The 25,965-nt window shown below is 39.0% G+C and overlaps 5 protein-coding genes, 1 long non-coding RNA gene and 3 other non-coding genes across 11 annotated transcripts; 4 read left to right on the forward strand and 5 right to left on the reverse strand.

The window, feature by feature from the left end:
* Window positions 1-5,549: 5,549 nt before the first annotated feature.
* Window positions 5,550-6,713, forward strand: LOC103838564 (28 kDa ribonucleoprotein, chloroplastic). The gene is made up of 2 exons (XM_009115011.3): window positions 5,550-6,092; window positions 6,173-6,713. Exons 1-2 carry the CDS (start codon window positions 5,658-5,660, stop codon window positions 6,500-6,502), a joined length of 765 nt encoding a protein of 254 aa, XP_009113259.1. The 5' UTR covers window positions 5,550-5,657; the 3' UTR covers window positions 6,503-6,713.
* Window positions 6,714-7,537: 824 nt separating this feature from the next.
* On the reverse strand, window positions 7,538-13,047 carry LOC103838565. 2 transcript variants are annotated; one of them, XR_627162.3, is made up of 3 exons: window positions 11,114-13,047; window positions 10,879-10,992; window positions 7,538-10,291 (listed from the first exon to the last, which is right to left on the reverse strand). It is a non-coding gene; the product is annotated as an uncharacterized LOC103838565 (long non-coding RNA). The 2 variants fall into 2 exon arrangements; XR_004450925.1 differs by having other exon boundaries at window positions 7,538-10,992.
* Window positions 7,547-7,763, reverse strand: LOC117128792. Its single transcript, XR_004452182.1, has one exon. It is a non-coding gene; the product is annotated as a small nucleolar RNA U3 (small nucleolar RNA).
* LOC117128791 lies at window positions 9,240-9,456 on the reverse strand. Its single transcript, XR_004452181.1, has one exon. It is a non-coding gene; the product is annotated as a small nucleolar RNA U3 (small nucleolar RNA).
* Window positions 11,131-11,346, reverse strand: LOC117128789. The gene has a single exon (XR_004452179.1). It is a non-coding gene; the product is annotated as a small nucleolar RNA U3 (small nucleolar RNA).
* A 15-nt stretch (window positions 13,048-13,062) lies between the features above and the next one.
* LOC117125699 (disease resistance protein ADR2-like) lies at window positions 13,063-14,171 on the forward strand. Its single transcript, XM_033278288.1, has 2 exons — window positions 13,063-13,458; window positions 14,037-14,171. The coding sequence occupies exons 1-2, from the start codon at window positions 13,063-13,065 to the stop codon at window positions 14,169-14,171; spliced, it is 531 nt and encodes a 176-aa protein (XP_033134179.1).
* LOC103838569 (disease resistance protein RML1B) lies at window positions 13,289-16,239 on the forward strand. 2 transcript variants are annotated; one of them, XM_009115017.3, is made up of 2 exons: window positions 13,289-13,414; window positions 14,037-16,239. In XM_009115017.3, the coding sequence occupies exon 2, from the start codon at window positions 15,209-15,211 to the stop codon at window positions 16,133-16,135; it is 927 nt and encodes a 308-aa protein (XP_009113265.2). In that variant the 5' UTR covers window positions 13,289-13,414; window positions 14,037-15,208; the 3' UTR covers window positions 16,136-16,239. The 2 variants fall into 2 exon arrangements, with proteins under 2 accessions (XP_009113265.2, XP_033134853.1); XM_033278962.1 differs by lacking the exon at window positions 13,289-13,414 and having other exon boundaries at window positions 13,823-14,080; window positions 15,009-16,239.
* LOC103838566 (chaperone protein dnaJ 39) lies at window positions 15,975-18,536 on the reverse strand. Its single transcript, XM_009115012.3, has 10 exons — window positions 18,157-18,536; window positions 17,967-18,090; window positions 17,707-17,789; window positions 17,509-17,620; window positions 17,334-17,438; window positions 17,212-17,262; window positions 16,977-17,066; window positions 16,777-16,885; window positions 16,499-16,701; window positions 15,975-16,414 (listed from the first exon to the last, which is right to left on the reverse strand). The coding sequence occupies exons 1-10, from the start codon at window positions 18,291-18,293 to the stop codon at window positions 16,184-16,186; spliced, it is 1,245 nt and encodes a 414-aa protein (XP_009113260.1). The 5' UTR covers window positions 18,294-18,536; the 3' UTR covers window positions 15,975-16,183.
* A 5,246-nt stretch (window positions 18,537-23,782) lies between these two features.
* On the forward strand, window positions 23,783-25,117 carry LOC103838754 (F-box protein At1g49990-like). Its single transcript, XM_009115207.2, has one exon. The coding sequence runs from the start codon at window positions 23,783-23,785 to the stop codon at window positions 25,115-25,117; it is 1,335 nt and encodes a 444-aa protein (XP_009113455.2).
* The last annotated feature ends 848 nt before the right edge of the window (window positions 25,118-25,965 follow it).

A 25,965-nucleotide genomic window follows, 5' to 3' on the forward strand; every position in this document is an offset into this window, starting at 1 on the left:
AGTGTGTGTTTAAGGACTCAAAGATCAATAAGAATTACTCTCTTATTAGCTTAAGAAAATCTCTCAAAACTTAAGCTCTCACAAGATCTCTCTCAAACTCATAAGTTCATGCCACAACTCAGCATCTTCTTATATAGAGATAGCAAAACCCTAAAACACATAAATAGCATATTTCCTTTTCTCAATACTAATAGGATTAGTCTAACTTGGGCTTCAAGTTAACTTCAAGTTTATCTCCAACATTCACCCTCTTAAACTTGAAGTCTACTTTCTTCACTTCTTGAACTCCAATAAGATCTCGCATTTCCTTGAACTTAATTCTCCCAAGTGCCTTGGTTAGTATGTCCGCCTTTTGCTCGCTTCCAGGCACATGAAGAACCTCGATTTGTTCATTCTCTACACATTCACGTATGAAGTGATATCGCTTGTGTATGTGCTTGCTTCGTCCATGGAATACTGGATTCTTTGTCAATGCAATCGCCGACTTGTTATCAATGTAGACTGTTGTCTTCTGGTACGCTTGCTCGTTGACTTCCTCAAGTAACTCTTGGAGCCATATTGCTTGCTTAGCTGCTTCGGTGGCTGCCATGAACTCTGCTTCACAAGATGAAAGAGCCACAGTCTCTTGTTTCATTGAACACCACGAGATTGGACAATCGTTTAGGTAGAAGATGTGTCCGGTGGTGCTTCTTCCATCATCTTCATCAATGTTGTGTCCACTGTCAACATAACCTTCTAGCTCTCTCTTGCCCGCCTTCTCATACTTAAGACCGTGTGAGCACGTTCCTTTTACATACCGAAGTACTTGCTTGAGTGCTGCTGCATGAGACACCTTTGGTTCGTGCATATATCTACTCAACGCACCCACAGCATAAGATAGATCAGGTCGTGTATGAATAAGATACCGCAAGCAACCTATTTGTCTTCTGTACTCCTTCTCATCGACTGGTTCCTCATCTCTAGCCATCGAAAGCTTCAGTCCCGAATCCATCGGAATAGTAACTGTGTTGCACTCAATCATCCCAGACTCCTCCAATATTTTTATTGCATATCGTTCTTGTACCAGTGTTATCCCTCCATCGGACTGGCAGACTTCAATGCCTAGATAGTAGGTTAATAATCCGAGATCACTCATATCAAACTGTGCTGACATCCCCTGCTTAAACTCGTGAATCATGTTTACACTCGATCCGGTGACCAAAAGGTCATCTACGTACACAGCTACAAGGAGTATATGCTCTTTCTCACGCTTACGGTACAGTGACGCTTCTTTTGAACACTTCACAAAGCTCATATCTCCAAGAACTTTATTCAACTTTTCATTCCATGCTCTCGGGGCCTGTTTTAAACCATAAAGTGCTTTGTTAAGTTTGTAAACCTTATGCTCACTCCCTTCTACTATGAAACCTTCTGGCTGTGTGACATAAACATCTTCTTTCAAGTCTCCATTCAGAAACGCGGTCTTGACGTCTAAGTGATGTATTTGCCACCCGTGAGATGCAGCTAGAGCAATGATGAAACGGACGGTTTCAATTCGAGCCACTGGAGCAAAAACCTCTTCAAAATCGATCCCATGCCTTTGAATGTATCCTTTGGCAACAAGTCTTGATTTATGTTTGTTTATAGTACCATCAGAGTTGCGTTTGATCTTGAAGATCCACTTGAGTCCAATTGCTTTAGCTCCAGGTGGTAAGTCTACTAAATCCCATGTTCTGTTCTTGATGATTGATGATATCTCCTCTTCACATGCATCTCTCCACACTTTCTCTTCTACTGCAGTACTGAACTCCCACGGCTCCTCGTTTATCAATAGTAAAAGTCGTTCTCCTTCAGCCTCTACTAAGTATACATAGTCGTCTAGATAACCCGGCCTTTTACTCACTCTCGTTGATCTTCTTAGCTCAACCATCTCTGTTGTATCATCTGCACTGTCATCATGTAAGATAGGCACTGCACTTTCTTCTTCGATGACTTCATCACTCTTGTCTTCTGTTTCATCTCTATCTTCATATTCCCTCACTCCTCTGTTTTCATATTCTCCATATGTGATCGTCAATGTGCCTGGTTCATCCCTTTGCGCTTCAGAACTCGATGACGTCCACTCCCATGTTTTCTTTTCATCAAAAACTACATCCCTGCTCACTACCACCCTTTGACTGATAGGATCATACAGTCTGTAGGCTTTAGAGCCCGGCTCTGTCCCTAGGTGAATCAGGGTTCTTGATCTATCATCCAATTTCTTCGGGAAGGGTTTTTCTATTTTAGCGTAGCACTTGCAACCAAAGATACGTAAGTGCTCTATGTTAGGTTTTCTTCCCTTTAAAACATCGTATGGAGTTTGGTCTGTCAAAGCTTTTGTACCAACACGATTAATAAGGTACGTCGCATGACGTACAGCCTCTCCCCACAGATGAAGCGGCAAAGATACATGCTTCAATAGACTTCTTGTCATCTCCAAAAGGGTTCTATTTCTTCTCTCGACGATCCCGTTTTGCTGTGGAGAGTATGGAGCAGTCAAGTGCCTCACTATTCCTGATCTTTCACAAAACTCATTGAATTCTGTAGACGTGAACTCTCTTCCCCTATCGGTTCGAAAACATTTAATCTTCGCTTTTGTTTCGAGTTCCACAACCGCCTTGAACTTTTGAAACTTGTCAAACGCTTCTCCTTTTTCTTTTAGAAGGATGGACCACATGTACCTTGAAGGATCATCGATAATGACAAAGATGTATCTGTTTCTTGCTGTTGTTGGTGGAGAAATCGGACCACATAGGTCACCATGGATGAGTTCTAAGATGTGCTCTGCTCGATAGGTAGTGGACTGTGGAAACGGACGTCTGGTTTGTTTCCCAAGCAAACACGAAGTACATGTTTCTTTGTCAACCGTTAGCTTCGGCAGCCCGACAACAAGTTCCTTCTTGACCATCCTTTTCAATGATTCTGTTCCAATATGTCCAAGGCGTGCGTGCCACGTTGTTGCATCATCTTGTCCGATAACTTGAAAACACTCGGTCTCTATGATTTCCATAATAACTTTATACAAACGATTCTGCGATCGTTTAGCCTTAGTGATCAAGTTCCCTTCCTTGTCATGGAGAGTGAGATATTCTTCCTTCATACGGACGTCACATCCTGATTCAGTGGCCTGGCCGAGGCTTATAATGTTACTTTTAAGATCAGGGATGAAATACACATCAGCCAGGGTCTTTCGGTTGCCATTCTTGCAGCAGAACAAAATCGAACCTTTTCCTTTAATGTCGATTCTAGAGTCATCACCGAAGCGCACTTTACCTGTGATGGTTTCATCAAGAGATTTGAAGTAGTGTCGATTCCCCGTCATATGATTACTTGCGCCATTATCCAAGTACCATATGTTGTTTCAATTCGAGCATGCTTCAAACTCTTTTGGCTTCACGTTTCTTTCGTTGAGATATACAACCTCGTGCACCATCAATGCATCAGCCTCATGTGTATCATCGTTCTTGTTTTCATACGCCTCTTGGAGCTTTAGTAACCTGTCCGGGCAGCTTGACGCAAAGTGCCCATTTTTATCACATCGAAAACAAGTAATCTTCGACATGTCAAGATCTCTATATGATCTGCCTCGTCCTCGTCCTCCTCTATTATAGAAACGTCCACCTCGACCTCTGTTTCTATAATCTCCTTGGTAGTCACGGTTGTGCTGTGATTGCGACATCTCCATATTGGCATACATCAATTTTGATTGATTTTCTTGAACATCTTCCTCCTCTTCGTCACATACTCTTTCTTCATAAGCTTTTAACCTCCCGATAATGTCCTCAAAGCTAGTAGTTTTAAGATCCAAAACCTGTTCTAGGGAAGCAACTATATGTATATATTTCTTTCGCGGTAGAGATGAAAGACATTTTTTAACCAGCTTCGTTTCCTCGATGTTTTCTCCTAGTGCACTGGATTTAGATGCAATTTCAGATATCTTTCCGACAAAATTATCAATTGTATCGTTATCTTTCATCTTTAGGCGATCGAATTCAGCCAAAAGAGTTTGAAGTCTGGCTTCTTTGACTCTGTCTGCTCCCATATGTCTTGCTTTTATTGCTTCCCATACCTTCTTTGCATTGTCCAAATCTCCGACCTGAAGGACAAGAGCTTCGGGTATGGATTGAAAGATCAACGCAATGGCCATGTCATTCTTCTCGGTTTCATTAGTGTCGAGTTCAATCACTTCCCAAGCTTTTGTGTACTTTGAGCAAGATCTTCATTCGGATGGACGAAACTGTGTAATTTGTTGTAGTAAGCATTGGACAACTAATCGAAGATGTTCCTCCTTCTTTTCCTTTTGTTATCGCACCAGCAGAACTTGATGTCGTGATGTCTCCCATATCGAAGAGGTTCTGATACCAAATATTATCGCAGTGTGTGTTTAAGGACTCAAAGATCAATAAGAATTACTCTCTTATTAGCTTAAGAAAATCTCTCAAAACTTAAGCTCTCACAAGATCTCTCTCAAACTCATAAGTTCATGCCACAACTCAGCATCTTCTTATATAGAGATATCAAAACCCTAAAACACATAAATAGCATATTTCCTTTTCTCAATACTAATAGGATTAGTCTAACTTTGGCTTCAAGTTAACTTCAAGTTTATCTCCAACAAATAAGGAAGTGTAAAACAAATGGTTTGTTGTACGTTTTTCCTTAATGTTTAGACAAGTTCTTAAAATAAAACAGTAGCAAGAGGATAAAATTCAAAGACATTTGTTAAATGAGTCCAAGAACTTTTGATTTGGATGTTTGTGAGGTATAAATGGTTGTAAGAAATGCATTGAGTCGGAATGATCATTGGTAGGTAAACACATCCTTCCAAGCACTTATGGAAAACCTATTTTAAAAAATTAAATAAACAAAATTAGTTGGATTATTTTGTAATTATATATATATGTAAATAAACTATTGTTTTGTTTTATTATACCTAGAAAATATAATTTCTAAAAGACTGTAAATATTTCTTTTGGATCTAAATCAAACTGAAATAAATTGATTATATTAATTGGAAATAATCTTCACTATCCAAATAAATTTTACATTTCGTTAAAATAGACAAATTGAAAGAAGTTATAGCCCAAATCCAGCTAATGTTTTAGAGTCGATTTTATGATATTTTTTTGTTTGGCCAAATTTACTAACAAATTAATGGAATAAACCCTAGTAAATCCAAATTGTTAAAAAGTTACGGCTAAAAGACCCAACATATTCGTTTATAGTTTTATACCATATGAAGCAGAGAAAACCCAATTATAAAACATATATTTTTGTTTTCTATAATTTTTATCGAAAATGAGAGATAGATTTTTCAAAATAAAGCTGGCGAAAAAAAATTTCATTGGAAACAAAATCTAATAAAAAGAAAACATAGGACCAAAAATTACACCAAACAAACAGATAAAACCAAATATGACTACGAACCTAGAAAAATTCTAAACATAACCGGAAAATTCTTCTAAATCAAACAACGCAGAGTAAACCGGAATAACCCCTATAACCAAGTAGTTGATAACCATTTGTTATGATAGGCCAATCACTTTTTTGGCCTTATCCAAAATCTCTTTGTGGGTAGAATCAACTCTGTCTTAACCCAATCTCTCTCTGTCTCTTTGTCTCTTTGTTGAGAGAGAGAAATGGCAGCTTCAACACTAACACTTCCCTGCTTCAAACTCTACGATCAACCAAGCCTCCTCCTTCGCCGCAACAAATCATCTAACCGAACACTCCTTAAATTCAACTTGTCGCCTCCAAAACCTCTCTTGATCTCCTCACGTGCCAACAGTTCTCCGCGATTCAGAGCCCTCCCGGAGACCATCTCCGTCAAACAGGACGACACAACTGCTGATGACGACAGTCCTCCTGCGACCATCAACACTAAGCTCTACTTTGGGAACCTTCCTTACAATGTCGACAGTGCAACACTCGCTCAGATCATCCAAGACTTCGCCAACCCTGAGCTCGTCGAGGTTCTCTACAACAGAGACACAGGACAGAGCCGCGGGTTCGCCTTTGTGACGATGAGCAACGTCGAAGACTGCAACGTCATCATCGAGAACCTCGATGGAACTGTAAGTGAGAGTTCAAAAAAAAAAAGTGTTAAGCGTTACAAATATAAAAGTAAACGTTTCCATTGTTTATTATTCTTTAGGAGTATCTTGGTCGGACGTTGAAGGTGAACTTTGCAGACAAACCGAAACCAAACAAAGAGCCTCTGTATCCAGAAACAGAGTATAAGCTGTTTGTTGGTAACTTGTCGTGGACCGTCACTTCGGAGTCATTAGCTGGAGCGTTTCGAGAGTGTGGAGAAGTGGTTGGTGCTAGAGTTGTGTATGATGGAGACACTGGGAAGTCAAGAGGTTATGGCTTTGTGTGTTACTCTTCCAAAGCTGAAATGGAAACCGCTCTTGAGTCGCTGGATGGGCTTGAGCTAGAGGGTCGGGCGATTCGAGTAAACTTGGCTCAGGGGAAGAAGTACTGATGTCATACAATAACATTTTGAGATTTCATCATTAGAGATTATGTTTCAATTGAACTAAATAACTCTAAAGATCAAATATATTTTGTATGGTTTAAGGTTTTGGTAGTAACTAATCAGCACAAATCCAAATCAGTCCAGGCTTTGTGTCCATTTGAGGACTGTTGCGGTCCTACCAGATTGTGCCACTATATCAATTTGCTTTTAGTTTGCAGTGATAATGTTTCTCTTAGCAATGTCTCTCTATCCACAAACAAACACAAGTACATCATCTTCAAAAGCAATCTCCACCGTCTTTTGGATTCTGATTGTGTTGATGAAAAATATGATTTAAGAGTGTTATCACAATTGCAACAAGCAGAACGGTTAAGTGACTTTGCCAGAAATTAAAACATCAGAAAAATGTAGAATGAATCAAAGCTTTAATCCTTTTTTCTTTCAGTGAGTACCCAAAGAATATGGCCGAGAGACTTTCCTGATAACAAAACCAGCAGAACTCACGCAGGTGACTCTATTGAGGCTTATGCCTTGAAAGTAAAAACGTGTAACTTTCACAGTGGGAACTGGCAACCATACTAAGCTTTCCTAAACCAAACAACTCCTTATACTCTCTCAGAATCAAATAAGTATTTACAATCAAGACACATTTTGGATTCTTTAGGTCCGAACCAAACAGCTCATAAGTCATTATCTTCTCAACATAAGAGCTACAGCTCAATGTTTTCCATTGAGCCGAACCACATAATTCAAGTAAGCAGGATACATAGGCTAACACTACATCACTCTAAGCCAAGATACTCTGACTGAGTCTGAAGTTAGCAGCAGGATACATACACTAGTTCTTAAATCTCTCCACCACCCTAACAAAACCCGTTAGTCGATTCAAGTAACCACAATAAAGAAATCTGTAGACGAGGAAGACAGCTTCAAGGATCTTCACTTTCTTCTTTTCGAGTGGAGCTTATGGGAAGGGTCGTCCCGATTATGGTGAAGTACTACTAATTACCAAAACATCAGAGGCAAAAGAAGAAATAAAAAAAAAAGGAAGGCCTGTCAGACAACCGTGCGACCACCCCGGAGAGGTCAAGGCCAAACCAGATAGCGATCCTCTACAGCGCAGAGTCTCCTAGGAGAATCGTAGCCGTTAATCACACTCAGATCGCACGGCCATGATTCATCAACCTGGTTTAGGGGCCTGTCTCCTTAGAAATCAAGGATACAGAGGTACGAGCCTATAGAACAGATCCTGTTCAAGTAAGGTCGTGACCAATACCTTCGACTCTGCTCTTTATAAACAGCTTGACATCTCTGTTTGTTAACGATGTGGGATGTAATAACAACACCACACGCTAAATACGTCGTCGTTTTCTCCCCACAATGACCTATTTCCATTACGTGGTCGTTTCTCCCCTCAGAAAAAAACTAATACCGAATACAGTAAGCAGATGAAGAGACTGAAACAGCTGTTTCTTCTTTGAATAATCTCTTCAAAATAGCCCGAAATTGCGTTTCATGATAAGTTTCCGGTAGATAAGTTTGTGACGGCACTTCATGCTCTGTCTCCACAGCGGCGAAGCTCTTGCCCCAGAAGTTCGTAGTCTCGTTCGCTCTCAATCGATTGATTCCACTTCTGCGTAATAATAAATGCGGAAAGCTCTTGGGCTGTCGGATAATTTCTCAAGAAGCAGACCCAAGACTTTGGTTCTTGTCCAGCCAAAGATACTACTGGACCATCTAGAAACCGTTCTTGGTGGATTAACCGGTTGTTGTTAAAAGATGTCATCACAGATTTGTATCGTCATTGCCAAGCTAACATGACAGACTCAACTATGACTCATAGTCTATGAGATAACATATCTTTCTCTTGAACATTCACGTCAAGTACTTTGCACCCAAACACTTGTGATCCGTTGTGTTCCCTGGATGTCAGTACCAATTACCAAACATCCTTACCATATAATGTCTGGCTGCTTCAGTCTTGGGAGTTTATATCAGAATAACCAAAAAAAAAAGGAATATAGCCAGATTATTGTTTACAAGAATCTGCTTCAGTCTCTACAGTTTATTTTCTATGTTTTATCCGCCTATAGAATCTAATGCAATCCTCTAGCAAAGTTTGTAGTTATGCTCTGTTTCGCTGCTTACTTGCATTAGTCTTCTCTATGGTTAATCCTTATTGTCTGGTCTTTTATATTTCTCTCAGGATATTTTATGGAAAGGGTATATTATGGGTCATTATTTGTATAAAACTTGTTCTCGACCTTGCCTCCAGGATGCTAATAATAGCACACATAATCCAGTAGTGGTTATTGATGGCATGGAACATGCTCATTTTGGTGGAATGAATTGCTGACCCAAAGAGTGAACTTGGAACTTTTTAGAAGTGATAGAGTTCTCTTGGAGGTGTGGTATTAATCTGTACACAACCTCAAAATGGCTGGAATACACAATAAACTTTTGTAGACATGAAATTTTGAGTTAATAAGAGCTAAAAGACCCGAGAAAGCTATTGCTTGAAGCATTATCTATCAAGGCTGATATTACTGCTGTCGATTTGGTATTCTCAGAAAAGAGAATCAAAACGGCAGGCAGAAAGTAACTATCTAGATCACTCTTGTCTGAATGAGTTTGAGCTTCAGAAGACTCAGAGCTCAAATGCCATATATCTACAACATTCTAATAACCATGGCTCTCGTTTTGAGCATGTGATATTATAATATGTTTCAACTGAAAAAAGTAAAGCCTGTCAGACAACCGTGCGACCACTCCGGAGAGATCAAGATCTAACTGGATAGCGATCCTCTACAGTGCAGAGCCTCCGAGGAGAATCACAACCGTTAATCACACTCAGATCGCACGGCCATGATTCATCAACCAGGTTTAGGGGCTTGTCTCCTTAGAAATCAAGGATACAGAGGTACGAGCCTATAGAACAGATCCTGTTCAAGTAAGGTCGTGACCCCTGATGCTTTCTACGTGTATATAAACAACATAAAGTATCTGTACAGGACCGATGTGGGATGTATAAAACAATATCACATGCTCAATACGATATTGTTTCCTCCCCTATACTACCGAATACGCCGTCGTTTTTTCCACTCAATGAGCTATATATATATATATATATTTTTTTTTTGGTCACTAACCTCAATAAGCTATACCAAATGCAGTAGGCAGGTGAAGAAACTGACAAGTTTCTTCTCTGTGTCACTTCATGATGCAATGTGCTAATGGAGAAGTGGTAACATCATCTGAAGAAATAAAATCGGAGCTCAGAGACACTTTAGAGAATTTCTTCAGCATAAGATCAACCTACTCTGGTGTCAGAGGTGGGTGAGCTCCAGGATTTCTTATCAAATAGATGTCCTGATTTGGATAAAGCACACCTGATAAATGATATAACCACGAAGGAGATAACGAAAGTTCATTTTTCCATGCCAAGTGAGAATTCCTCTGGTCCATATGGTTATACAGTGGAATTCTAAAACGCATCTTGGCCCATTGTTGGAGATGAGTTGGTTGTTGCAGTCCATACATTATCGAGAATCTTGATGGAACTGTACGTGAGAGTAACATGTCGTGGACAGTCACTTCAGAGTGGAGCGTTTCGAGAGTGTGGATTCGATTTGGTTGGTGCTACAGTTGTGTATGAGTATGACTCATACAGTATGACGGAGACACCGGGAAATCAAAGGGGTTATGGCTTTGTGTGTTACTCCTCCAAATCTGAAATGGAAACAGCGCTTGAATCACTGATGGGCTTGAGCTGGAGGGTCCACCATTCGAGTAAACCTGCCTCAAGGGAAGAAATACTGATATCATACAACAGCATTTTGGAATCATTGTGAGCTTTGTACATTAGAGATTATGTTTCAACTGAACTAAAAAACGATCAATATGTTGTTTACGGTTTAAGGTTTGGTAGTAATTAATCAGTACAACTACCAATCCAATCCTTCCAGTTCATAATTTGTTATAATGTCAATTAGTTTTCAGCTAGTGACATGTGTCTCTTACAACATCTCTCTTACATATCTCAGAAAAGGGTCTGCCCAACTTGTGTTTTGAATCATCACATCCCAGAGTTCACCTAAGTTCTGCTCATAATTCTACTAAGAAAAAATAATAAGTTGAGAACCAAAACGGCAGGCAGAAAGTAATGATCTAGACCACGCATGTCTTAAAGAGTTCAACAACACTTACTAATTCTAGTAAACATGGATCCAGGGTAGTAATGCAGATGTGAATCATATGATACAACAACAGTTGTGGAATAGGTTTGAGAATGGTACATTAGAATATGTTTCAACTGAACAAATTAACTCGAAGATCAACTAATTTTTATACTTCAAGTTTTAGTAATGATAACTAATTAGTACCTGTCCACTTGCCCACATGATCATATGCCCATTTCAAAGATGCTCCTGCGGCTTGTGGTCTTCACGGTCTTGTTTGTGGTGGTGTTAGTGAAATATATGATTAAGAGTGTACACCTGCTAGAATGTCCACAATGACAAAAAAAAAAAGAGAGCAAAACAGTTAACTTCATGGCTTGTCCTTTTCTCTGGGTGACCCAAAGAAAACAAAAGCAATATAACTCAAGCAGGTCCTTACCGGCCAAAAAAAAGAAGGGCCTGTCAGACAACCGTGCGACCACCCCGGAGAGGTCAAACCTAACCGGATAGCGATCCTCTACAGTGCAGAGACTCCGAGGAGAATCGTAACCGTTAATCACACTCAGATCGCACGGCTATGATTCATCAACCAGGTTTAGGGGCCTGTCTCCTTAGAAATCAAGGATACAGAGGTACGAGCCTATAGAACAGATCCTGTTCAAGTAAGGTCGTGTCCTATGCCTTCTTAGCTTCGTTATATAAACATGAGAACTTCTCTGTTAGTTAGCGATGTGGGAAGAAATAAACAGCTTCATATACCTGATACGCCATCGTTTCTCCAGTAAATGAGCTAATTCCAGATACGCCGTCGTTTATCTTCCTTCAATAAACTAATACCAAATTGTACTAGGCAGTGAAAAAAGTGCTTTGGTGTAGCAACCGTTCTTGTCAAGCCAAGGATCTACTAGACCATCTTGAAACCGTTCTTGTGAATGAACCCGTTGTTGTTAAGGAGTTCCAAAAAAACCTTCTGGTCACCGTCTAATCTAGAAAACTGAGTCTCAGGATCTTTTCAACTGAAGAGCTCAATGATTTGCAAGACACATAAGCACCAAACCAATCCTTTATTGCCTCATCTCTCGGACAAGAATTCCATATCACAACAAAAATTCATATTGGAAGTTTTTGGCTCATACCCTCTAGAAACCTAGAGAGGTTATGTAAGCCTAGAGAGGTTATGTAAGTTCTCAGACCACATAACAAGTTCACGGAAACTAACAATCCAATAAACAGTCTGAATGAGGAGTTTGAAGTTAAAACAGAGGATACACATTTCAAAACAATAACGACAATCATCAAATGCTGGTTTTTAAGTTTCTCGATCTCCTTAACGGAACCCATAAAAGTATCAATGTGGAAATCGGATGGTCACAATTGAGGTATGAAACAGTTGCAAAAATATCAAAAGTTCGAAGGCAAACCTTTCGACGCTACTGTATATAAACAACATAACTCATTCCTATATTTGTCGATGTGGGACGTTATAAGCAGCTTTACACGTTCAATACGTTACCGTTTCCTAGCTCAATGCGCTTACTTATACTGTATAAGAATGTTCTACACGGCATAGTAATTTTATGTGGAGGAGATGAGATCCCGAAGTCCGTCAGCTATTGTTTAAATAGAAACCATTAAAAACAATCGCTCAGTTAATCACTCCATGTAGTTAGAGTAACCAGACTTTAGTGAACTTGACCAATTATAAGAATACAAAAGAAACAATTACATGTCCTATCACAACTTCTAAAAACCAGGAAACATATGGTACTACTACAAGTAGTGCTTGCTTTTTTTACATTAAGTTCAGTAGACGAATGATTGTTTTTTTTAAAAACACATACTGTGTCGGCAAGTAGAAAGAAAGAGTCAAGACACGGAAAATAATAAATGTTTGGATCACAGCTAGTCAAACGGAAGAATTTGGAAGTGTAGTCACCGCTGGAAAAATGATTGTAAAAATCACAATTCATGTGGGTTGTAGTGATAAATAAAGTCAGAATTTTGAATTCCTTAACGTGATTTTGACCCAGTGGCCATTGATATGCGTGTATTAACTTACAAATGAAAAAAGTGAAGATAATCTTTTTTTTTTAAGCAGAACCCCTTTTATATGGAAAAGGTTCCACTTACCTAGAGTTGTTATCAAAGTTTTCTTATGTTGTTTGAACTGGACTCAGTCAATACTACTAAGACCATCCATCCCTAACAATGACCGACCTTTTTCAAACAAGAGAAAGTTCTCCTTGTTGACAAAAAAAGAAGAAGAGAAAGTTCTCCTCTCATTACGCGTTTGCTCTGCTAACATACTGACTTGTCCATAACTCATATAGCAGCTTGAACTATTTGATTATGTTGTCATCAAAGTCTTAGTTACCCTTTTGATTTCTTATGGCGTCTTCTTCTCGGAGCTGGAGATACAACGTCTTCCCGAGCTTCCACGGACCAGATGTTCGTGTAACATTTATGAGTCATTTAAAAAAGCAGTTTCAACACAACGGGATCATAGCGTTCAACGATGAAGGGATTGAGAGAAGCAAACTGATCGGTACTGAACTCATACGGGCGATAAGAGAGTCAAGAATCTCAATCGTGGTGCTCTCGAAGAACTATGGTTCTTCAAGTTCGTGTTTGAATGAGCTGGTGGAGATTTTCAAGTGTCAAGAATCTGCGGGACAAATAGTGATGACGGTTTTCTACAAAGTGGATCCATGTGATGTGAGGAAACAGATGGCAGAGTTTGGTAAGACTTTCAAGGAAACTTGCGAAGGGAAAACAGAGACCCAGGTTTTCTATTCATGTTTTGATGGTCTTCTCTCTGCTATTTGGTATTTTGACTCGGTTTCAGCTTCTTACCTAAAGAAAATACGGAAAACTCGTTTTGGCGGGAAAACAATATTTTACATTTTTGCAGAAAAATTCTGTTTTGTAGTTTTGGCGGGAATACTTTTTTGCGGTTTGGTCAAAAAACTTAATTTTATGGTTTGGCAAAAAAACTTAATTTTGTGGTTTGGCAGAAAAAACTTAATTTTAAGGTTTGGCGGAAAACTAATTTTTTGCTGTTTTGACGTGAAAACTCTCTCTGTTTTACATAATCGAATGAATTTTAATTTTAATATTTATATATTGTATAAAAGTGATATGAAGCAAAACTAATGAGCTAGAAACTTAACCCTACAAAGCTTATGTGTTGATTATGTTCAGCTCTATTTTAACCATGTCTCAAAAGTCAAGGTTATGGTTACAAATTTTGATGCAGGATTAGGGTTAACCTTGTTAGGTTGAGGCCCGTTTTAACATGTGTAATTTCTATTCATGTTCTGATGGTCTTATGTTTACTGTTTGGTGTCTGATTTTGGTTTCAGCCCCTCACAAATCTCAAGAAGATGGATTTGGCAATGTCCTGTCATTTAAAAGCTAGGTTGCACGGGTACTCCAAGTTGGTGCCGTCTCACGTATCGGGTTCGTCGGGGGGACGGGGACGTCTCGGGTACGCCTAGGAAACGTCCCCAATATGTGTGAGGTGAACCCGGGACGTCAAGACTCATCGGGTACGGGCTTGGTCAGAGAAGGAGACGTTCCGGAAACGTTTCCGCAGAAAATAGACGTATCCATCTGATTTTTTGTGTTATAAGAAGTGTAAAAAATTAAACCATATATGTTTTTAACCTTTAATGTGTTTATTCTATCAATTTTGAAAAGATCAAAAGTTGTAATTAAAAAAAAAAATAGTGTCTCTGTCTCTTCGATTCTTCCACTCTCACTTTAGTCTCTTGCACTTCCATCTTCTTTCTCTTTGAAACTCAAGTCTCGACCATATCTCTCTCTGTGATATATCAGCAACAGAACCCAGATGCACTTTCCTTACCTTCTTGTCTCTTTGTTGTTTATATCACAAGCAAAACGCGTAAGCATTTTCTTTACCTTCTTCTTGTAATCTTATCTTTCGAAAATAATTCATATACAATGTTTCTGTGTTTTGTATACAAAGATGTGACTGTCATTTTATATGTATCATATTTTGTTTTTTAGCTTATTCTGTTGCTGTTTAGTATTTTGATCAATTGTGTTTGCTGCTGTTTCTGTTGATGTCTAGTATTTTTATCATGTGTGTTATTGTTTCTGTTGATGTCTAGTATTTTGATTAAGTGTGTTTGATGCTGTTAAAACTTATGTTTCAGATTTTAACATTTTGACTTATGGATATTTTTATATTTTCTTATAATATGGTCGCCGTTTCTATGCCGTACCCGTATTTACAAATTTAAAGTTTGACGTTTCCCGTCCCCGCTCCCGTCCCAGTTTTCGGTCCCCGTCCCGGTCCCGGGGCTGCTTAGTTTAAAAGAACTCCCAGATCTTTCAAATGCAACAAATCTCGAGAGACTAAATCTGAATGACTGCGAGAGTCTGGTAGAGATTCCATCCTCTTTTTCAAATCTTCACAAGCTAAAAGCGTTGAGCATGTTTGCCTGCACAAAGCTAGAAGTCATTCCAGCTCACATGAACTTGGCAGTTGGCATCTCTTGAGTCGGTTGATATGACTGCATGCCAAAGATTGAGAAACTTTCCAGACATCTCTAGGAACGTCTCAAAGTTCTCTATCTCAGTCGAGGAACTAGACCAAGTGCCTGAGTCTATCAGGCTTTGGTCTCGTCTTCATGTTCTCACCATAACCAGCAAAGGAAAACTAAAGTCCTTAACACATCTTCCCCAAAGTGTAAGGCATCTACACCTAAGCTGCATTGGTGAGCAGAGGATTCCATATTTCAAGAAAAGTCTCCAGCGGGTAGAACTTTATCTAAACAGCTGCAGAAGTTCACTACTTAGGGGAAATTGTGAACTCAAGGAGGGACTTACTTGTCCTTATGACACTCCATACACGCAACTCAATTACACGAACTGCTTCAAACTGGACCGAAAAGCACGGACAGCAATTATAACAAAACCTTTTGCTCAAGGCTGGGCTTGTTTACCTGGAGGAGAAGTGCCTGTAGAGTTCGATCACCGAGCCAAAGGAAATCGTGTGACCATACATCCCATGAGTAACATGTCTCTCACCATTTTCAAGGTTTGTGTGGTGATTTCTCCTAACCAGCAAACCAGAGAATCGGAACAACTAGCGTGTCGTCGTATAAGCAAAGGCATTGAGGAGATCAGTGTTTATGCTATTCCTAGGATTCAAAGAAAACATTTATTTCTATTTCCTTCATACTTATTGCAAGAAGCTACTGGCAGAGAGGTTGTGTTTGAATTCAGCGGTGGATTCGAGATTGTTGAATGCGGTGTCCAAATCTGGAAGGATGAATCAGAAAGAAACCAAAGTGCATATAGTAAACCAGGAAATGGTGAGGAAGAAGATGTCAGCAATAACCCGCAGGACACATATAACATCAGCAAAGCTTGGGACGAAGAAGAAGCTGAGGAGTATGTGAATCTGAATCCAGCAAAGCGTACAAAGAGATGAAACACATTGTACAAAGAGATGAATTACGCTTATGTGCCTTAAGTCTCTTTAGTTTTTTTTCTTGTCTTGTCTTAGCTGAATATTATACCATTTCTTCTTCTTCACTCCATTTTCTTCCCTAACTGTGACTTCCCCTTCTTCTCTAGCTTCCATCAAAAGACTGCTCTTCTTCTTCTTGCTCTTTCCCTTGCCCCAGCTCTTGCTTGAACTTTGCTTTGTCGGTGGGAAAGTTGTGTAAGCTGCGCATATCTCGTTCCTCCTCTTGAGAAGCTCATCAATCTACAAAAATCAACAAATCTCAGTTACTTGTTCTTTTAAAGAAATCAACAAAATAGAAGAGAGTGGGTATATATCTCATCTCACTTCTTGTACTTCGCCTGCGCATTTACTAGCCATATCTGTAAACTGTGAAAAGACATCGTGATATTCAGATTCAAACTTCAATAGCTCGGTTCTTTTAGAGACTATCTGAGCTTCTGTGGACCGGAGAGTCTCTTTCTCGTTGGCGAATGGAGCAGATGAGAATATTTCTAGCGTGTAGCTCACGCTTTTGAAAAAATTGTCACCTATAGTAGTAAAATGAAACCAAGTGAGGTTATTCTCTAAAGAGTGGACTAATTAAAAACTGTTAACAAACGTACCGTAAACAGCAAACACATGAGTTCCAGCTTTCAGTTCAGTGATCTCGAGGGGCTGGAAAGTGTCTAGCCTTTTGAAAAATCCAGTCTCTGGATCCCTTGAGAGAGCCCTCTGTGAACAGAAGAGTTAAAACTGAGTACATGGCGGTCAAAATAAGTATAAAAATGTGTTTACTTAAAAGAGTGTAGAGAAGATAGTTAACTGAATTAACCCTGGGATCGAAACGATAAACAGGGAAGCCGAAAAAATACAATCCTGCAGTTGATAGCTTTCCTGTTTTCCTGCTGTCTTCCTATTGCAGAAAGAACAAAAGCAGAAGATTCAATTTGATTCATAATTATTGACGTTATAGGTAAATGAGCATAATAAATTAGTGAGTTTTCTTATGGAACCATTCTTGTGATGCAACTCAAAGATGTGATAATAAAACTCCATACCTGTAGTGCCAGTCTCAGTCCTCCACTCTCTTCTTGATCAAAGTAAAGCAACTGGAAAGCAAAAGAATATGAAAAAACAACCACAAGATTATTGATCAAGAAAGGCAAAGAGAGTTAGTTACCTTGAATTTGTTTTTAGCAGATGAGTGGACTTTACATATCAATCCAGCCTGAGATTCTTCTTCTGTTAACGTAACAGAATAAAAGTGAGCCGATTGCTTTTCAACCTGTTTAGAGAAAAGCAAATATGTCAGTGGTGAAACATTATTCAAATAAAATAAAAAACTAAAAACTTACCTTCCTAGAGACAACTTGTCCAACCGCAAGAGGCAAGGTAGTAACAGTACCATTCAGCGCCACCTCCAACAAATTTGCTGAGACTGTTGTTTTGATTTGCACACCAAGCTTACTGTGTTGGACAAAAAAATTATCAACTTGTTAATGAAAGAAAGAAAAAAACAGAGAGTGGGTGCAAGTTTGCATTAGGAAACTCACTTGAAAAGCGCGGCGAACATAGTATTAACAGCTCCTAAGCTAGAAAGATCGAGCTCAAGGTCTTCATTTTCTGGACCAGCAGCCTACAAAAAAACATCACAGGTGAACAAAAAAAGAACTAGAAACTACAGCCTTAGGTGTGGTTTAAGGTTATTTGGAAACAGCAAACTGTGGAATGCTTTTTCAAACACTTGGCAATCTATAAAGTCAAACTATGTTTCACAAAATAGTGTCATAACATGGTACTATATTCAACTAACCTCAGAAGCAGTTGTATCATACTGATGCCGATTCTCTGGATCAGACAAGACGTCATAGGCAAATGTAACCTCCTTAAACATATCAGCTGCAACCGGATCATTTGGGTTCTTATCCGGATGGTACCTGAATAAATTCAAACTCAGTACATTAAGAGTCAGTAAAATTTTCAAGAAAATCAAGAAGTTGAACCTGAGAGCCATTCTTCGATAGGCACTTTTGATCTCTTGATCGGTGGAGTTGCTGGGGATGCCGAGGACTTCATACGGATTCCTCCTGAGCTCATCTTTTCCGGCGACTTCCTTCTCCGACGACGTATGAGTAGGCATAGTTCAAACAAATCCGATCTGTTGTTTAGAATTTTTCTGTGGCTACAAGAGATGAGAATGGTTCGTTTAAATTCCCAAAACGTGGGGATCTTCGCTTGGAGAAGTGGGGGAAATGATGGATCATGCCTCGTGAATTGTGGTACTCCCCGGAACCCTAGGAGGATGAGGAGAGACAGAGAGAGAGGAAGCTCCATGGGGAAAACCCCACAATCACTTCAACTGTAGAATGATTTGGAAACACAAAGACAAGGGAGAAGAGACAAACAGACACATATTCTTTTGTTTGTCTAGTTTTAAATTTTCACATCAACATTTTGTAATTAGAAACGGCCCAAATTAAACAGATCAGGAAAACCCATTAAAAACACTGTAAATATAATTTCGACTAGTTAGAGATGGCAAAATTTGAACCTGCCCGCGAGCCTAACCCGTTTGGACCTGTTGCGGGACGGGATTGGTTACTAAGATCTAGGCCCGAATTTTTAGCGGGCTTCGCGGGATGAGCTTGTGCGGGATCGGGCGAGAAGCGGGATGGGTTCGGTGTATCCCGCGGGACGCGGGCCCAGACCCACTCTGTCCGACAAGCGCCATGCTCTGTCCGGACCGAACTATCAAATCAAAGTCCTTGAAAACTACAACATGTGGTCTTGAAGGGTAGCTGAAGTGGATGCCTTTGAGCTCAATCTTGCCTTCCACATTAGTCAGCTCCTCGCTGGTTTCTCCAACAAGCTGACTTTTACGGTCCAAGATCTCAAATACGGACGCAATCATCTGGTTTCCTTTCAGCAGATCTGGAGCTAGAGCCAATGTTTCACCCATCGCTAATGCCGTCACGATCAAAACCATGAATGTTTTCATCAGTGATTTAAAGCTAGATATTTTATCATCCATCAAAGTTGATCCGTACCTATCAAATTAAACAATTAACATGCAGTTCAAAAACATATACCAAACATACATTTGTTTTTATTTGTACTTTTATTATATTAACCAAAACCTAACTTCAAACATACTCTTCACAAGACCGAAAACATCTGGAACTCCTAGGCCTATAGGTGGAACTTGTCTATATAGAGACATACCATAGAGCGAGGCCATAGGAGGAGAAAATGAAAAACTGAGAGATGCCATAGAAAAGTCCAGCTATTTGTCCATGCCTGAAAGAACGTTTGGAAGGTTCTAAAAGCTCTTTTGAGTAAAGTTCTAGAACCTTCTCTTCAGCACATAAGGCGGCCACCGTGGGGATGTTGCTGACAGACTCTCCGGCCAACATGTTGGCCTTCAAATACGCTTTGCTCAAGTTTCCTCCATAGCCTTGCATGAAAAGTTTCTATACAAATATGACAAAATAGGTTAAAATTAACTTATTGCCCACGTAAACTCAACCGACGCGAAACCGCTGCGTCTAAGTATGTATGTAACAGCGTCAGAGACGCGTGAGATGACGTTTGCAAAATGCGTGGATGCTGCTGGTATAAAGGAGAATGCTGGTTTGATAATGGATGTGCAGACAAGATGGAACTCGACATTCTATATGCTTGAAAGAGCCCTTCCGTACCGTGAAGCGTTTGTTAAGTTGGAGATATATGATAGGAACTCGACATTCTATATGCTCGACAAGATGGAACTCGACATTCTATATGCTCGACATTCTATATGCTTGAAAGAGCCCTTCCAACCATAACAATAAAAAGAATGAAATAAATCAGAGAATATATATATATATATATATATATATATATATATATATATGTTGAACGGTTTGGACTATGAGGTTGCCCCAAAAAACTATCAATGTTACACATGGAAATGGAGAGACTGCTATGGACAATCTCGTGTCTAAAGAGCTATAGATCTTTGTGATTCGTATTGAGAGAGATTGTTCGAATTTTGTGGATATAGTCGATTAACTGACCCGTGGACAATGTCGTGCCTTCCGTCTGGTATCACTTCGAGGACAATTTTTAAGTTTTCCGAAAGTGCTGACCAAAAATTTTAAATTTTTTATATAGCGTTATTATCTTTGTGTTGGGCGTACGAGAGCTATCTCTATGAGATGTCTTAATCTCTTTAGTACGTTGAGAATTTGTTGTGATCAACAACAAACTTATCAGTAGATATTACCATTTTTGATTCTTCGCGAAGGACACGTGAAAAGTAAGTATTCCTTTTTGGAAATCTTTTTGACGAAAAAGGAGTCCTTTAAGCGCTAGCAACGTCTCGATGTGCCGAAAGTTGAGCTTTTTATGTCGTTTTTCAGGTGATGGAGCTCGACATTCTATATGCTCGACATTCTATATGCTTGAAAGAGCCCTTCCAACCATAACAATAAAAAGAATGAAATAAATCAGAGAATATATATATATATATATATATATATATATATATATATATATATATATATATATGTTGAACGGTTTGGACTATGAGGTTGCCCCAAAAAACTATCAATGTTACACATGGAAATGGAGAGACTGCTATGGACAATCTCGTGTCTAAAGAGCTATAGATCTTTGTGATTCGTATTGAGAGAGATTGTTCGAATTTTGTGGATATAGTCGATTAACTGACCCGTGGACAATGTCGTGCCTTCCGTCTGGTATCACTTCGAGGACAATTTTTAAGTTTTCCGAAAGTGCTGACCAAAAATTTTAAATTTTTTATATAGCGTTATTATCTTTGTGTTGGGCGTACGAGAGCTATCTCTATGAGATGTCTTAATCTCTTTAGTACGTTGAGAATTTGTTGTGATCAACAACAAACTTATCAGTAGATATTACCATTTTTGATTCTTCGCGAAGGACACGTGAAAAGTAAGTATTCCTTTTTGGAAATCTTTTTGACGAAAAAGGAGTCCTTTAAGCGCTAGCAACGTCTCGATGTGCCGAAAGTTGAGCTTTTTATGTCGTTTTTCAGGTGATGGAGCGTTCTGACGATAAACAGATTTGGGGGGGGGGGGGGGGGGGGGGGGGGGGGGTTCCGCCGTGTTAAAAAGTTTCAAAAATTCCAAGTTTAGAAGCGGATTATTTTGTTTTTTTTGGAATATACCAGTATACGTATATGTACCCACTCCTCTCTTTTTAATGAGGAGGACAGCTGAGCTCGTCATGTGACGAATTGTCTACGTACCCATTTCAGGGATCAAACCATCTCGTAGTTCCGTGTGAAGCGTTGCTTAGTGGTAGTATTTCTTGAGGTGCATTGCGTTCCAAGTTCTCGGAATTTTGATGTCATACATGTTTGCGATTTCGTACGCGCCTGGTCGGACAACTTTTATGATTTTGTAAGGTCCTTCCGAGTTTGTCCCGAGTTTTCCTGCGTTCCGCTCGGCGGTGTTCTAGAAACAATTTCGTAGGGCTAAGTCGCCCTCTTTGAATATGCGGCTGGGTACGTTAGTGTTGTAGTACTTTGCAGCCGCTTGCTGATAGTTTTGAATCCGTATAAGGGCATGGTCTCGACGTACATTGATTAGATCAAGCTCGTCCAACAACATTAGATTGTTTGAATCTTCTTGTTCTGGGAGTAATCTTCTGCGTACTCCAGAAAATTCGACTTCCGCTAGGATCATACATTTTGATATGTATATGAGGGCGAATGGGGTTTCTCCCGTTGCGCATCTCGTAGTAGTGCGATGTGACCATAAAACTCCTTCGAGTTTTTCGGCCCATCTACCCTCTTTGGCGTCTAACCGTTTCTTATGCCCATCGAAGATGATCTTGTTAATGGTTTCGGCTTGGCCGTTGATTTGGTCAGTTGTGTCTTCCATTTTTTACGGAAGGCTTCGAATCTGGTCGAAATGAATTGCCATAGGGTATTCAAATTCAAACAATCTCTCTCAAATTCGAAAGGGCCCAGAACGCGGCTAAGAGCCCATTTACGATTTTATAAAAAGATGGTTTTCGAAACGACGTCGACTCCGAAGGATATTCAAATTCCTCGTATAGCGTAGGAAATTCGAGGTGTTCAGTTAACCGTTGCCGTTTTATACAAAATCAAGCTCAATCGTTATAATGGTTTATCTTTTGTTACGCAGGAGAAGATAAATGTCAAGTTCGGAGGATAAATGTGAAGTTTCCAAAGATAAACACAAAGATCGAAGAAAAATAGAATATTTCTGCGAAGCGATAAAGTCGATCGAGAGCAGAAAGGGAAAGAGCAAACCGCCTCTAGGAGGAGTATATAAAGATGTCAAGGTTGAAGATGCGAAGGGGACAATTCTTTTTACTCTTAGAACTCTTTGTAGTTAGAAACTTTTATGCATTATTCTCGAAATGTTATGTTTCTATGACTGGCACTAGATTACTAGACAAACTCGCCCACGCAGGTCGATCTCTTGTTCTACTCTTTCAGTCGAACTACGTTCGGTTTGATCCTCGAAAGGGGTATGTAGGCAGCCTTTCATAAGGTTTAGTCTGAAATCAATCAAAACTTTTTCGTCTTTTGTTATCAAGCTGCGACTCAACAAGGTTTAAGGTTTTTTGATTGCTAGAACTAGGTAATTTGCTGACAACTCTTGCGGCTGAAGCTTTGATAATCTCTTGTAATGATCGCAACGCTCTTACGCAGATTCGAAATAAGATCTACTTTTTCTATAAATTTATTTTGTTATCTTTTCATATTTTCTGCATTTATTTGGTCAATTATCGTTGGCTCTCGCAGAGAATCCGGGACCTCGGAGAATTTTAGGGTTTCTTGGATTTTCTCCGATTACGGACAAGATTTTTTTTTTCTCAACAAATTTTTGTTATAACTAAAAATATTTTTTAATTTATAGTTAAATTTGATTTATTATTAATATCTTTATGATTATTAAAATGCATATTTGTTCGATTAATATAAATAGTCAAATAATTTATATTAGTTAATTAATTAATGAAATAGTCGAACTACGACTTTTCTGCAGTAGAATTTTTAGTGAGACTATTTTAATTGAAAAGAAACCACTCTAAAAATGTTCAAGAAATCTTTATGCTTTAATTAGGCGTTTTATAGAGGACTAGCGTTTATGCGAATTATTCGGAGCACGGTGAAGCCTCAATGTTAACGAGTTATTGTTTTATTTTAAATATATTTTTAATATATTTTATATATAATATATTTGAGTTTGTGTATTTAATTATATATTATTATATTGAATTATCAAAATTAGATATATCTAATTATATAAAACAAAAGAAATTAGATAAATTTGTAGATTTAAACATATATTATATTTTAATTTCACGGATTTATACTAATTTAAATCGATTTAAACCAATTTATGACACTTTAAACCTATTAAGTCGTATAAATCAGATTTTAATAAAATCGTTTCGGATAACGGAAAAATGATTTACTTTCCGTTTGTTTTTATAGCAAATGATTCACTTCCATTTCTACATTTTCATCACATAGTAACTATTGATTTTCTTGACCTTTGAATTGCAATTAAGTGTCCATCAATAACGTTTTATTTGCTCATAGCCAAAATTCAAATCCCAAAACTGAAAATGAAAAGGCCTCTCACAGAGAGTGAGGAAGACAACCCTAACCCCTCCACAAAACTCAGCAAAATCTCAATGGAGAAGAGAAGAAAAAGACTCCCAGAAGAGATACTGATGGATATACTCGCCAGACTACCCATGAAAGCCATCGCCAGATTCAAATCAGTTTCCAAAAAATGGAACTCCGAAACCGAATCTCCTTATTTCATCCGTCGCTACTTCTCTCTTCACCCAAACTCATCAACATGGTCTCTCATGTTCCTAACCAAGCTTTACCATCCTATCACAGAAGCCATCGGCTTCCACGGAGGGGACACATGGGATCTCCCCAAGTCTCTAGCTTCCTACGTACTGCCTTTCCAACCGTACCCAAATCTCCCTACTGTTAACAACTATTATTACGTAGCTTCGTCCAACGGATTGATCTGGATCGAGGTCTACCTCACCCATCACAACCGCAGATCATTCGTGGGTAATCCAGTTTCGAAGCAGTGGGTTGAAATCCCTCCTCCTCCGAATAAATGTGCCGCCACTGGTCTGGTGACACGTGTCGAAAACGGCCTGGTTACAAGCTTCAAAGTCGTTAGGACTTGTAGTAATCAGACAAGGAATGTGTGGAGAGTGTATGTGTATTCGTCTGAGACAGGGTTGTGGAGTTTTAAACGGCTTTTGTCGTTTTGTCCTGTCGATGGTGCTAATCCTCCGGTGAATATCGACGGGAAGCTTTACCTGTGGGCAAAAGATTCTCGTGAAGAGGATCTGATGGAAAACTTTATTCCTAAGGAGTTTGGATTCCTTGTTGGTTATGACTTCTATGGTGATGATAATCAATGTCAGGTTGTACCTCTACCTATCCCGGACAATAAGTACGTTAGGAGATGCTTGACTACTTCAAGAGGCGATGTTATGTACGTGGAGATATTGTATCGTAGATTGAAGATTTGGAGGCTGAGTAGCAACATCCCGGAGGGTAGTGAACTGTTGTGGGAGCTGTCGAGGGAAGAAATCAACTTGGCGTCTATTGGATTTGATGTCTTCTGTTTCCCGTTGGCTATGAATCCGTTTGATGATGATATCATCTACCTATGGAGTCGGGAACATGATTGCGTGGTAACGGGTAACTTGCAGACTCTAGAGTTTGTTCTTCATCAAGAATCAGAGAACTGGAGTAGTAGCAGTAATGGAGGTTGCTGTCGCTTTAACAAGTTGGATTGCAAGAGGTATATGGACGGTTTTCGCAATGAAACTTCTACTTCTGTTGTCATCTTATCCCAGTTTGTGCTTCCGCCGTGGATGGACTTGGTACCCCGTCCCCCACATACTCGTTTAACTCTCTATTAGCATCAGATATGCTCTCCCAAGTTCAACTTGCATGATAACATGTGTTGTGCAATCTCTTTTTAATTGCTTTTTGATTACTTTGTTTTGTTTCACATATATCTTTGCAGTTCTGTAAGAATTTCAAGGGAAATATATGTTCAGACCTTTACATAAAAATCTCAGAACGCAAGCTTTTTTTTTTTAGTACGTTAAAATTCTTGTTAATGCTGTAAGAATCTTGGCAATGCTGTAAGAATTGCGAAGGAAATATATGATGAATTGATGATCAGACCTTTACATAAAAATGTCAGAACACAAGGCAACTCCTAAATGCAAGAAAATCTAAAGCATAACCAACTCTACCTTACGAGAAAAGCAATTGGTGCAGTCTCAACTTTTTGACCAACACGATTGACAAGCCCAAAGTACTCATTTGCAAAGTATGTCAAACTGTAAAGAGCAACCCAAAATATATCCTATTACATAATGCACTCTATATAATACAAGATTAACTAATGAATCATTTCATTATACTATTGTCATATCTTAGCCGCAGCAAAATTAACGTACCAACCCATATGCATGCATACACATATACACTTACATATTCAGAACAAAGGAAATTTCTAGTTACATGGAAAAAACCAAACAGTACAATGTGAACATTTTCTTGACTGACAAGAAAAGTAACATGGCCCGACACAGTTAACTTAGGCGTATATTCAGGTTTTGTTTAAACTTCATATATCCCAATTAGATAAAAATCGGTACTAGTATTTTTTGTGAACTTCATAAAATTTAGGGAGTGGCATTATTTGGGTAGAAGCGTCACACATATGTCTATAAAGATTATAATGAACAAAGCTTGA

Source organism: Brassica rapa, chromosome A09, assembly GCF_000309985.2.
Source record: "Brassica rapa cultivar Chiifu-401-42 chromosome A09, CAAS_Brap_v3.01, whole genome shotgun sequence".
Lineage (NCBI taxonomy): Eukaryota > Viridiplantae > Streptophyta > Magnoliopsida > Brassicales > Brassicaceae > Brassica > Brassica rapa.

What these genes read in the sequence shown, in the direction of transcription:
- LOC103838566 (XM_009115012.3), bottom strand. Translation starts at nt 18,293, where the DNA reads ATGCCTACTCATACGTCGTCGGAGAAGGAAGTCGCCGGAAAAGATGAG. An exon ending in ATGTTCGCCGCGCTTTTCAA is followed by an intron (nt 17,621 to 17,706) that starts GTGAGTTTCCTA and finishes TGTCCAACACAG; the next exon opens with TAAGCTTGGTGTGCAAATCA. An exon ending in GACAAGTTGTCTCTAGGAAG is followed by an intron (nt 17,439 to 17,508) that starts GTAAGTTTTTAG and finishes TTCTCTAAACAG; the next exon opens with GTTGAAAAGCAATCGGCTCA.
- LOC117125699 (XM_033278288.1), top strand. Translation starts at nt 13,063, where the DNA reads ATGGCGTCTTCTTCTCGGAGCTGGAGATACAACGTCTTCCCGAGCTTC. An exon ending in AAGGGAAAACAGAGACCCAG is followed by an intron (nt 13,459 to 14,036) that starts GTTTTCTATTCA and finishes TTTTGGTTTCAG; the next exon opens with CCCCTCACAAATCTCAAGAA.
- LOC103838564 (XM_009115011.3), top strand. Translation starts at nt 5,658, where the DNA reads ATGGCAGCTTCAACACTAACACTTCCCTGCTTCAAACTCTACGATCAA. An exon ending in TCGAGAACCTCGATGGAACT is followed by an intron (nt 6,093 to 6,172) that starts GTAAGTGAGAGT and finishes ATTATTCTTTAG; the next exon opens with GAGTATCTTGGTCGGACGTT.
- LOC103838754 (XM_009115207.2), top strand. Translation starts at nt 23,783, where the DNA reads ATGAAAAGGCCTCTCACAGAGAGTGAGGAAGACAACCCTAACCCCTCC.
- LOC103838569 (XM_009115017.3), top strand. Translation starts at nt 15,209, where the DNA reads ATGACTGCATGCCAAAGATTGAGAAACTTTCCAGACATCTCTAGGAAC.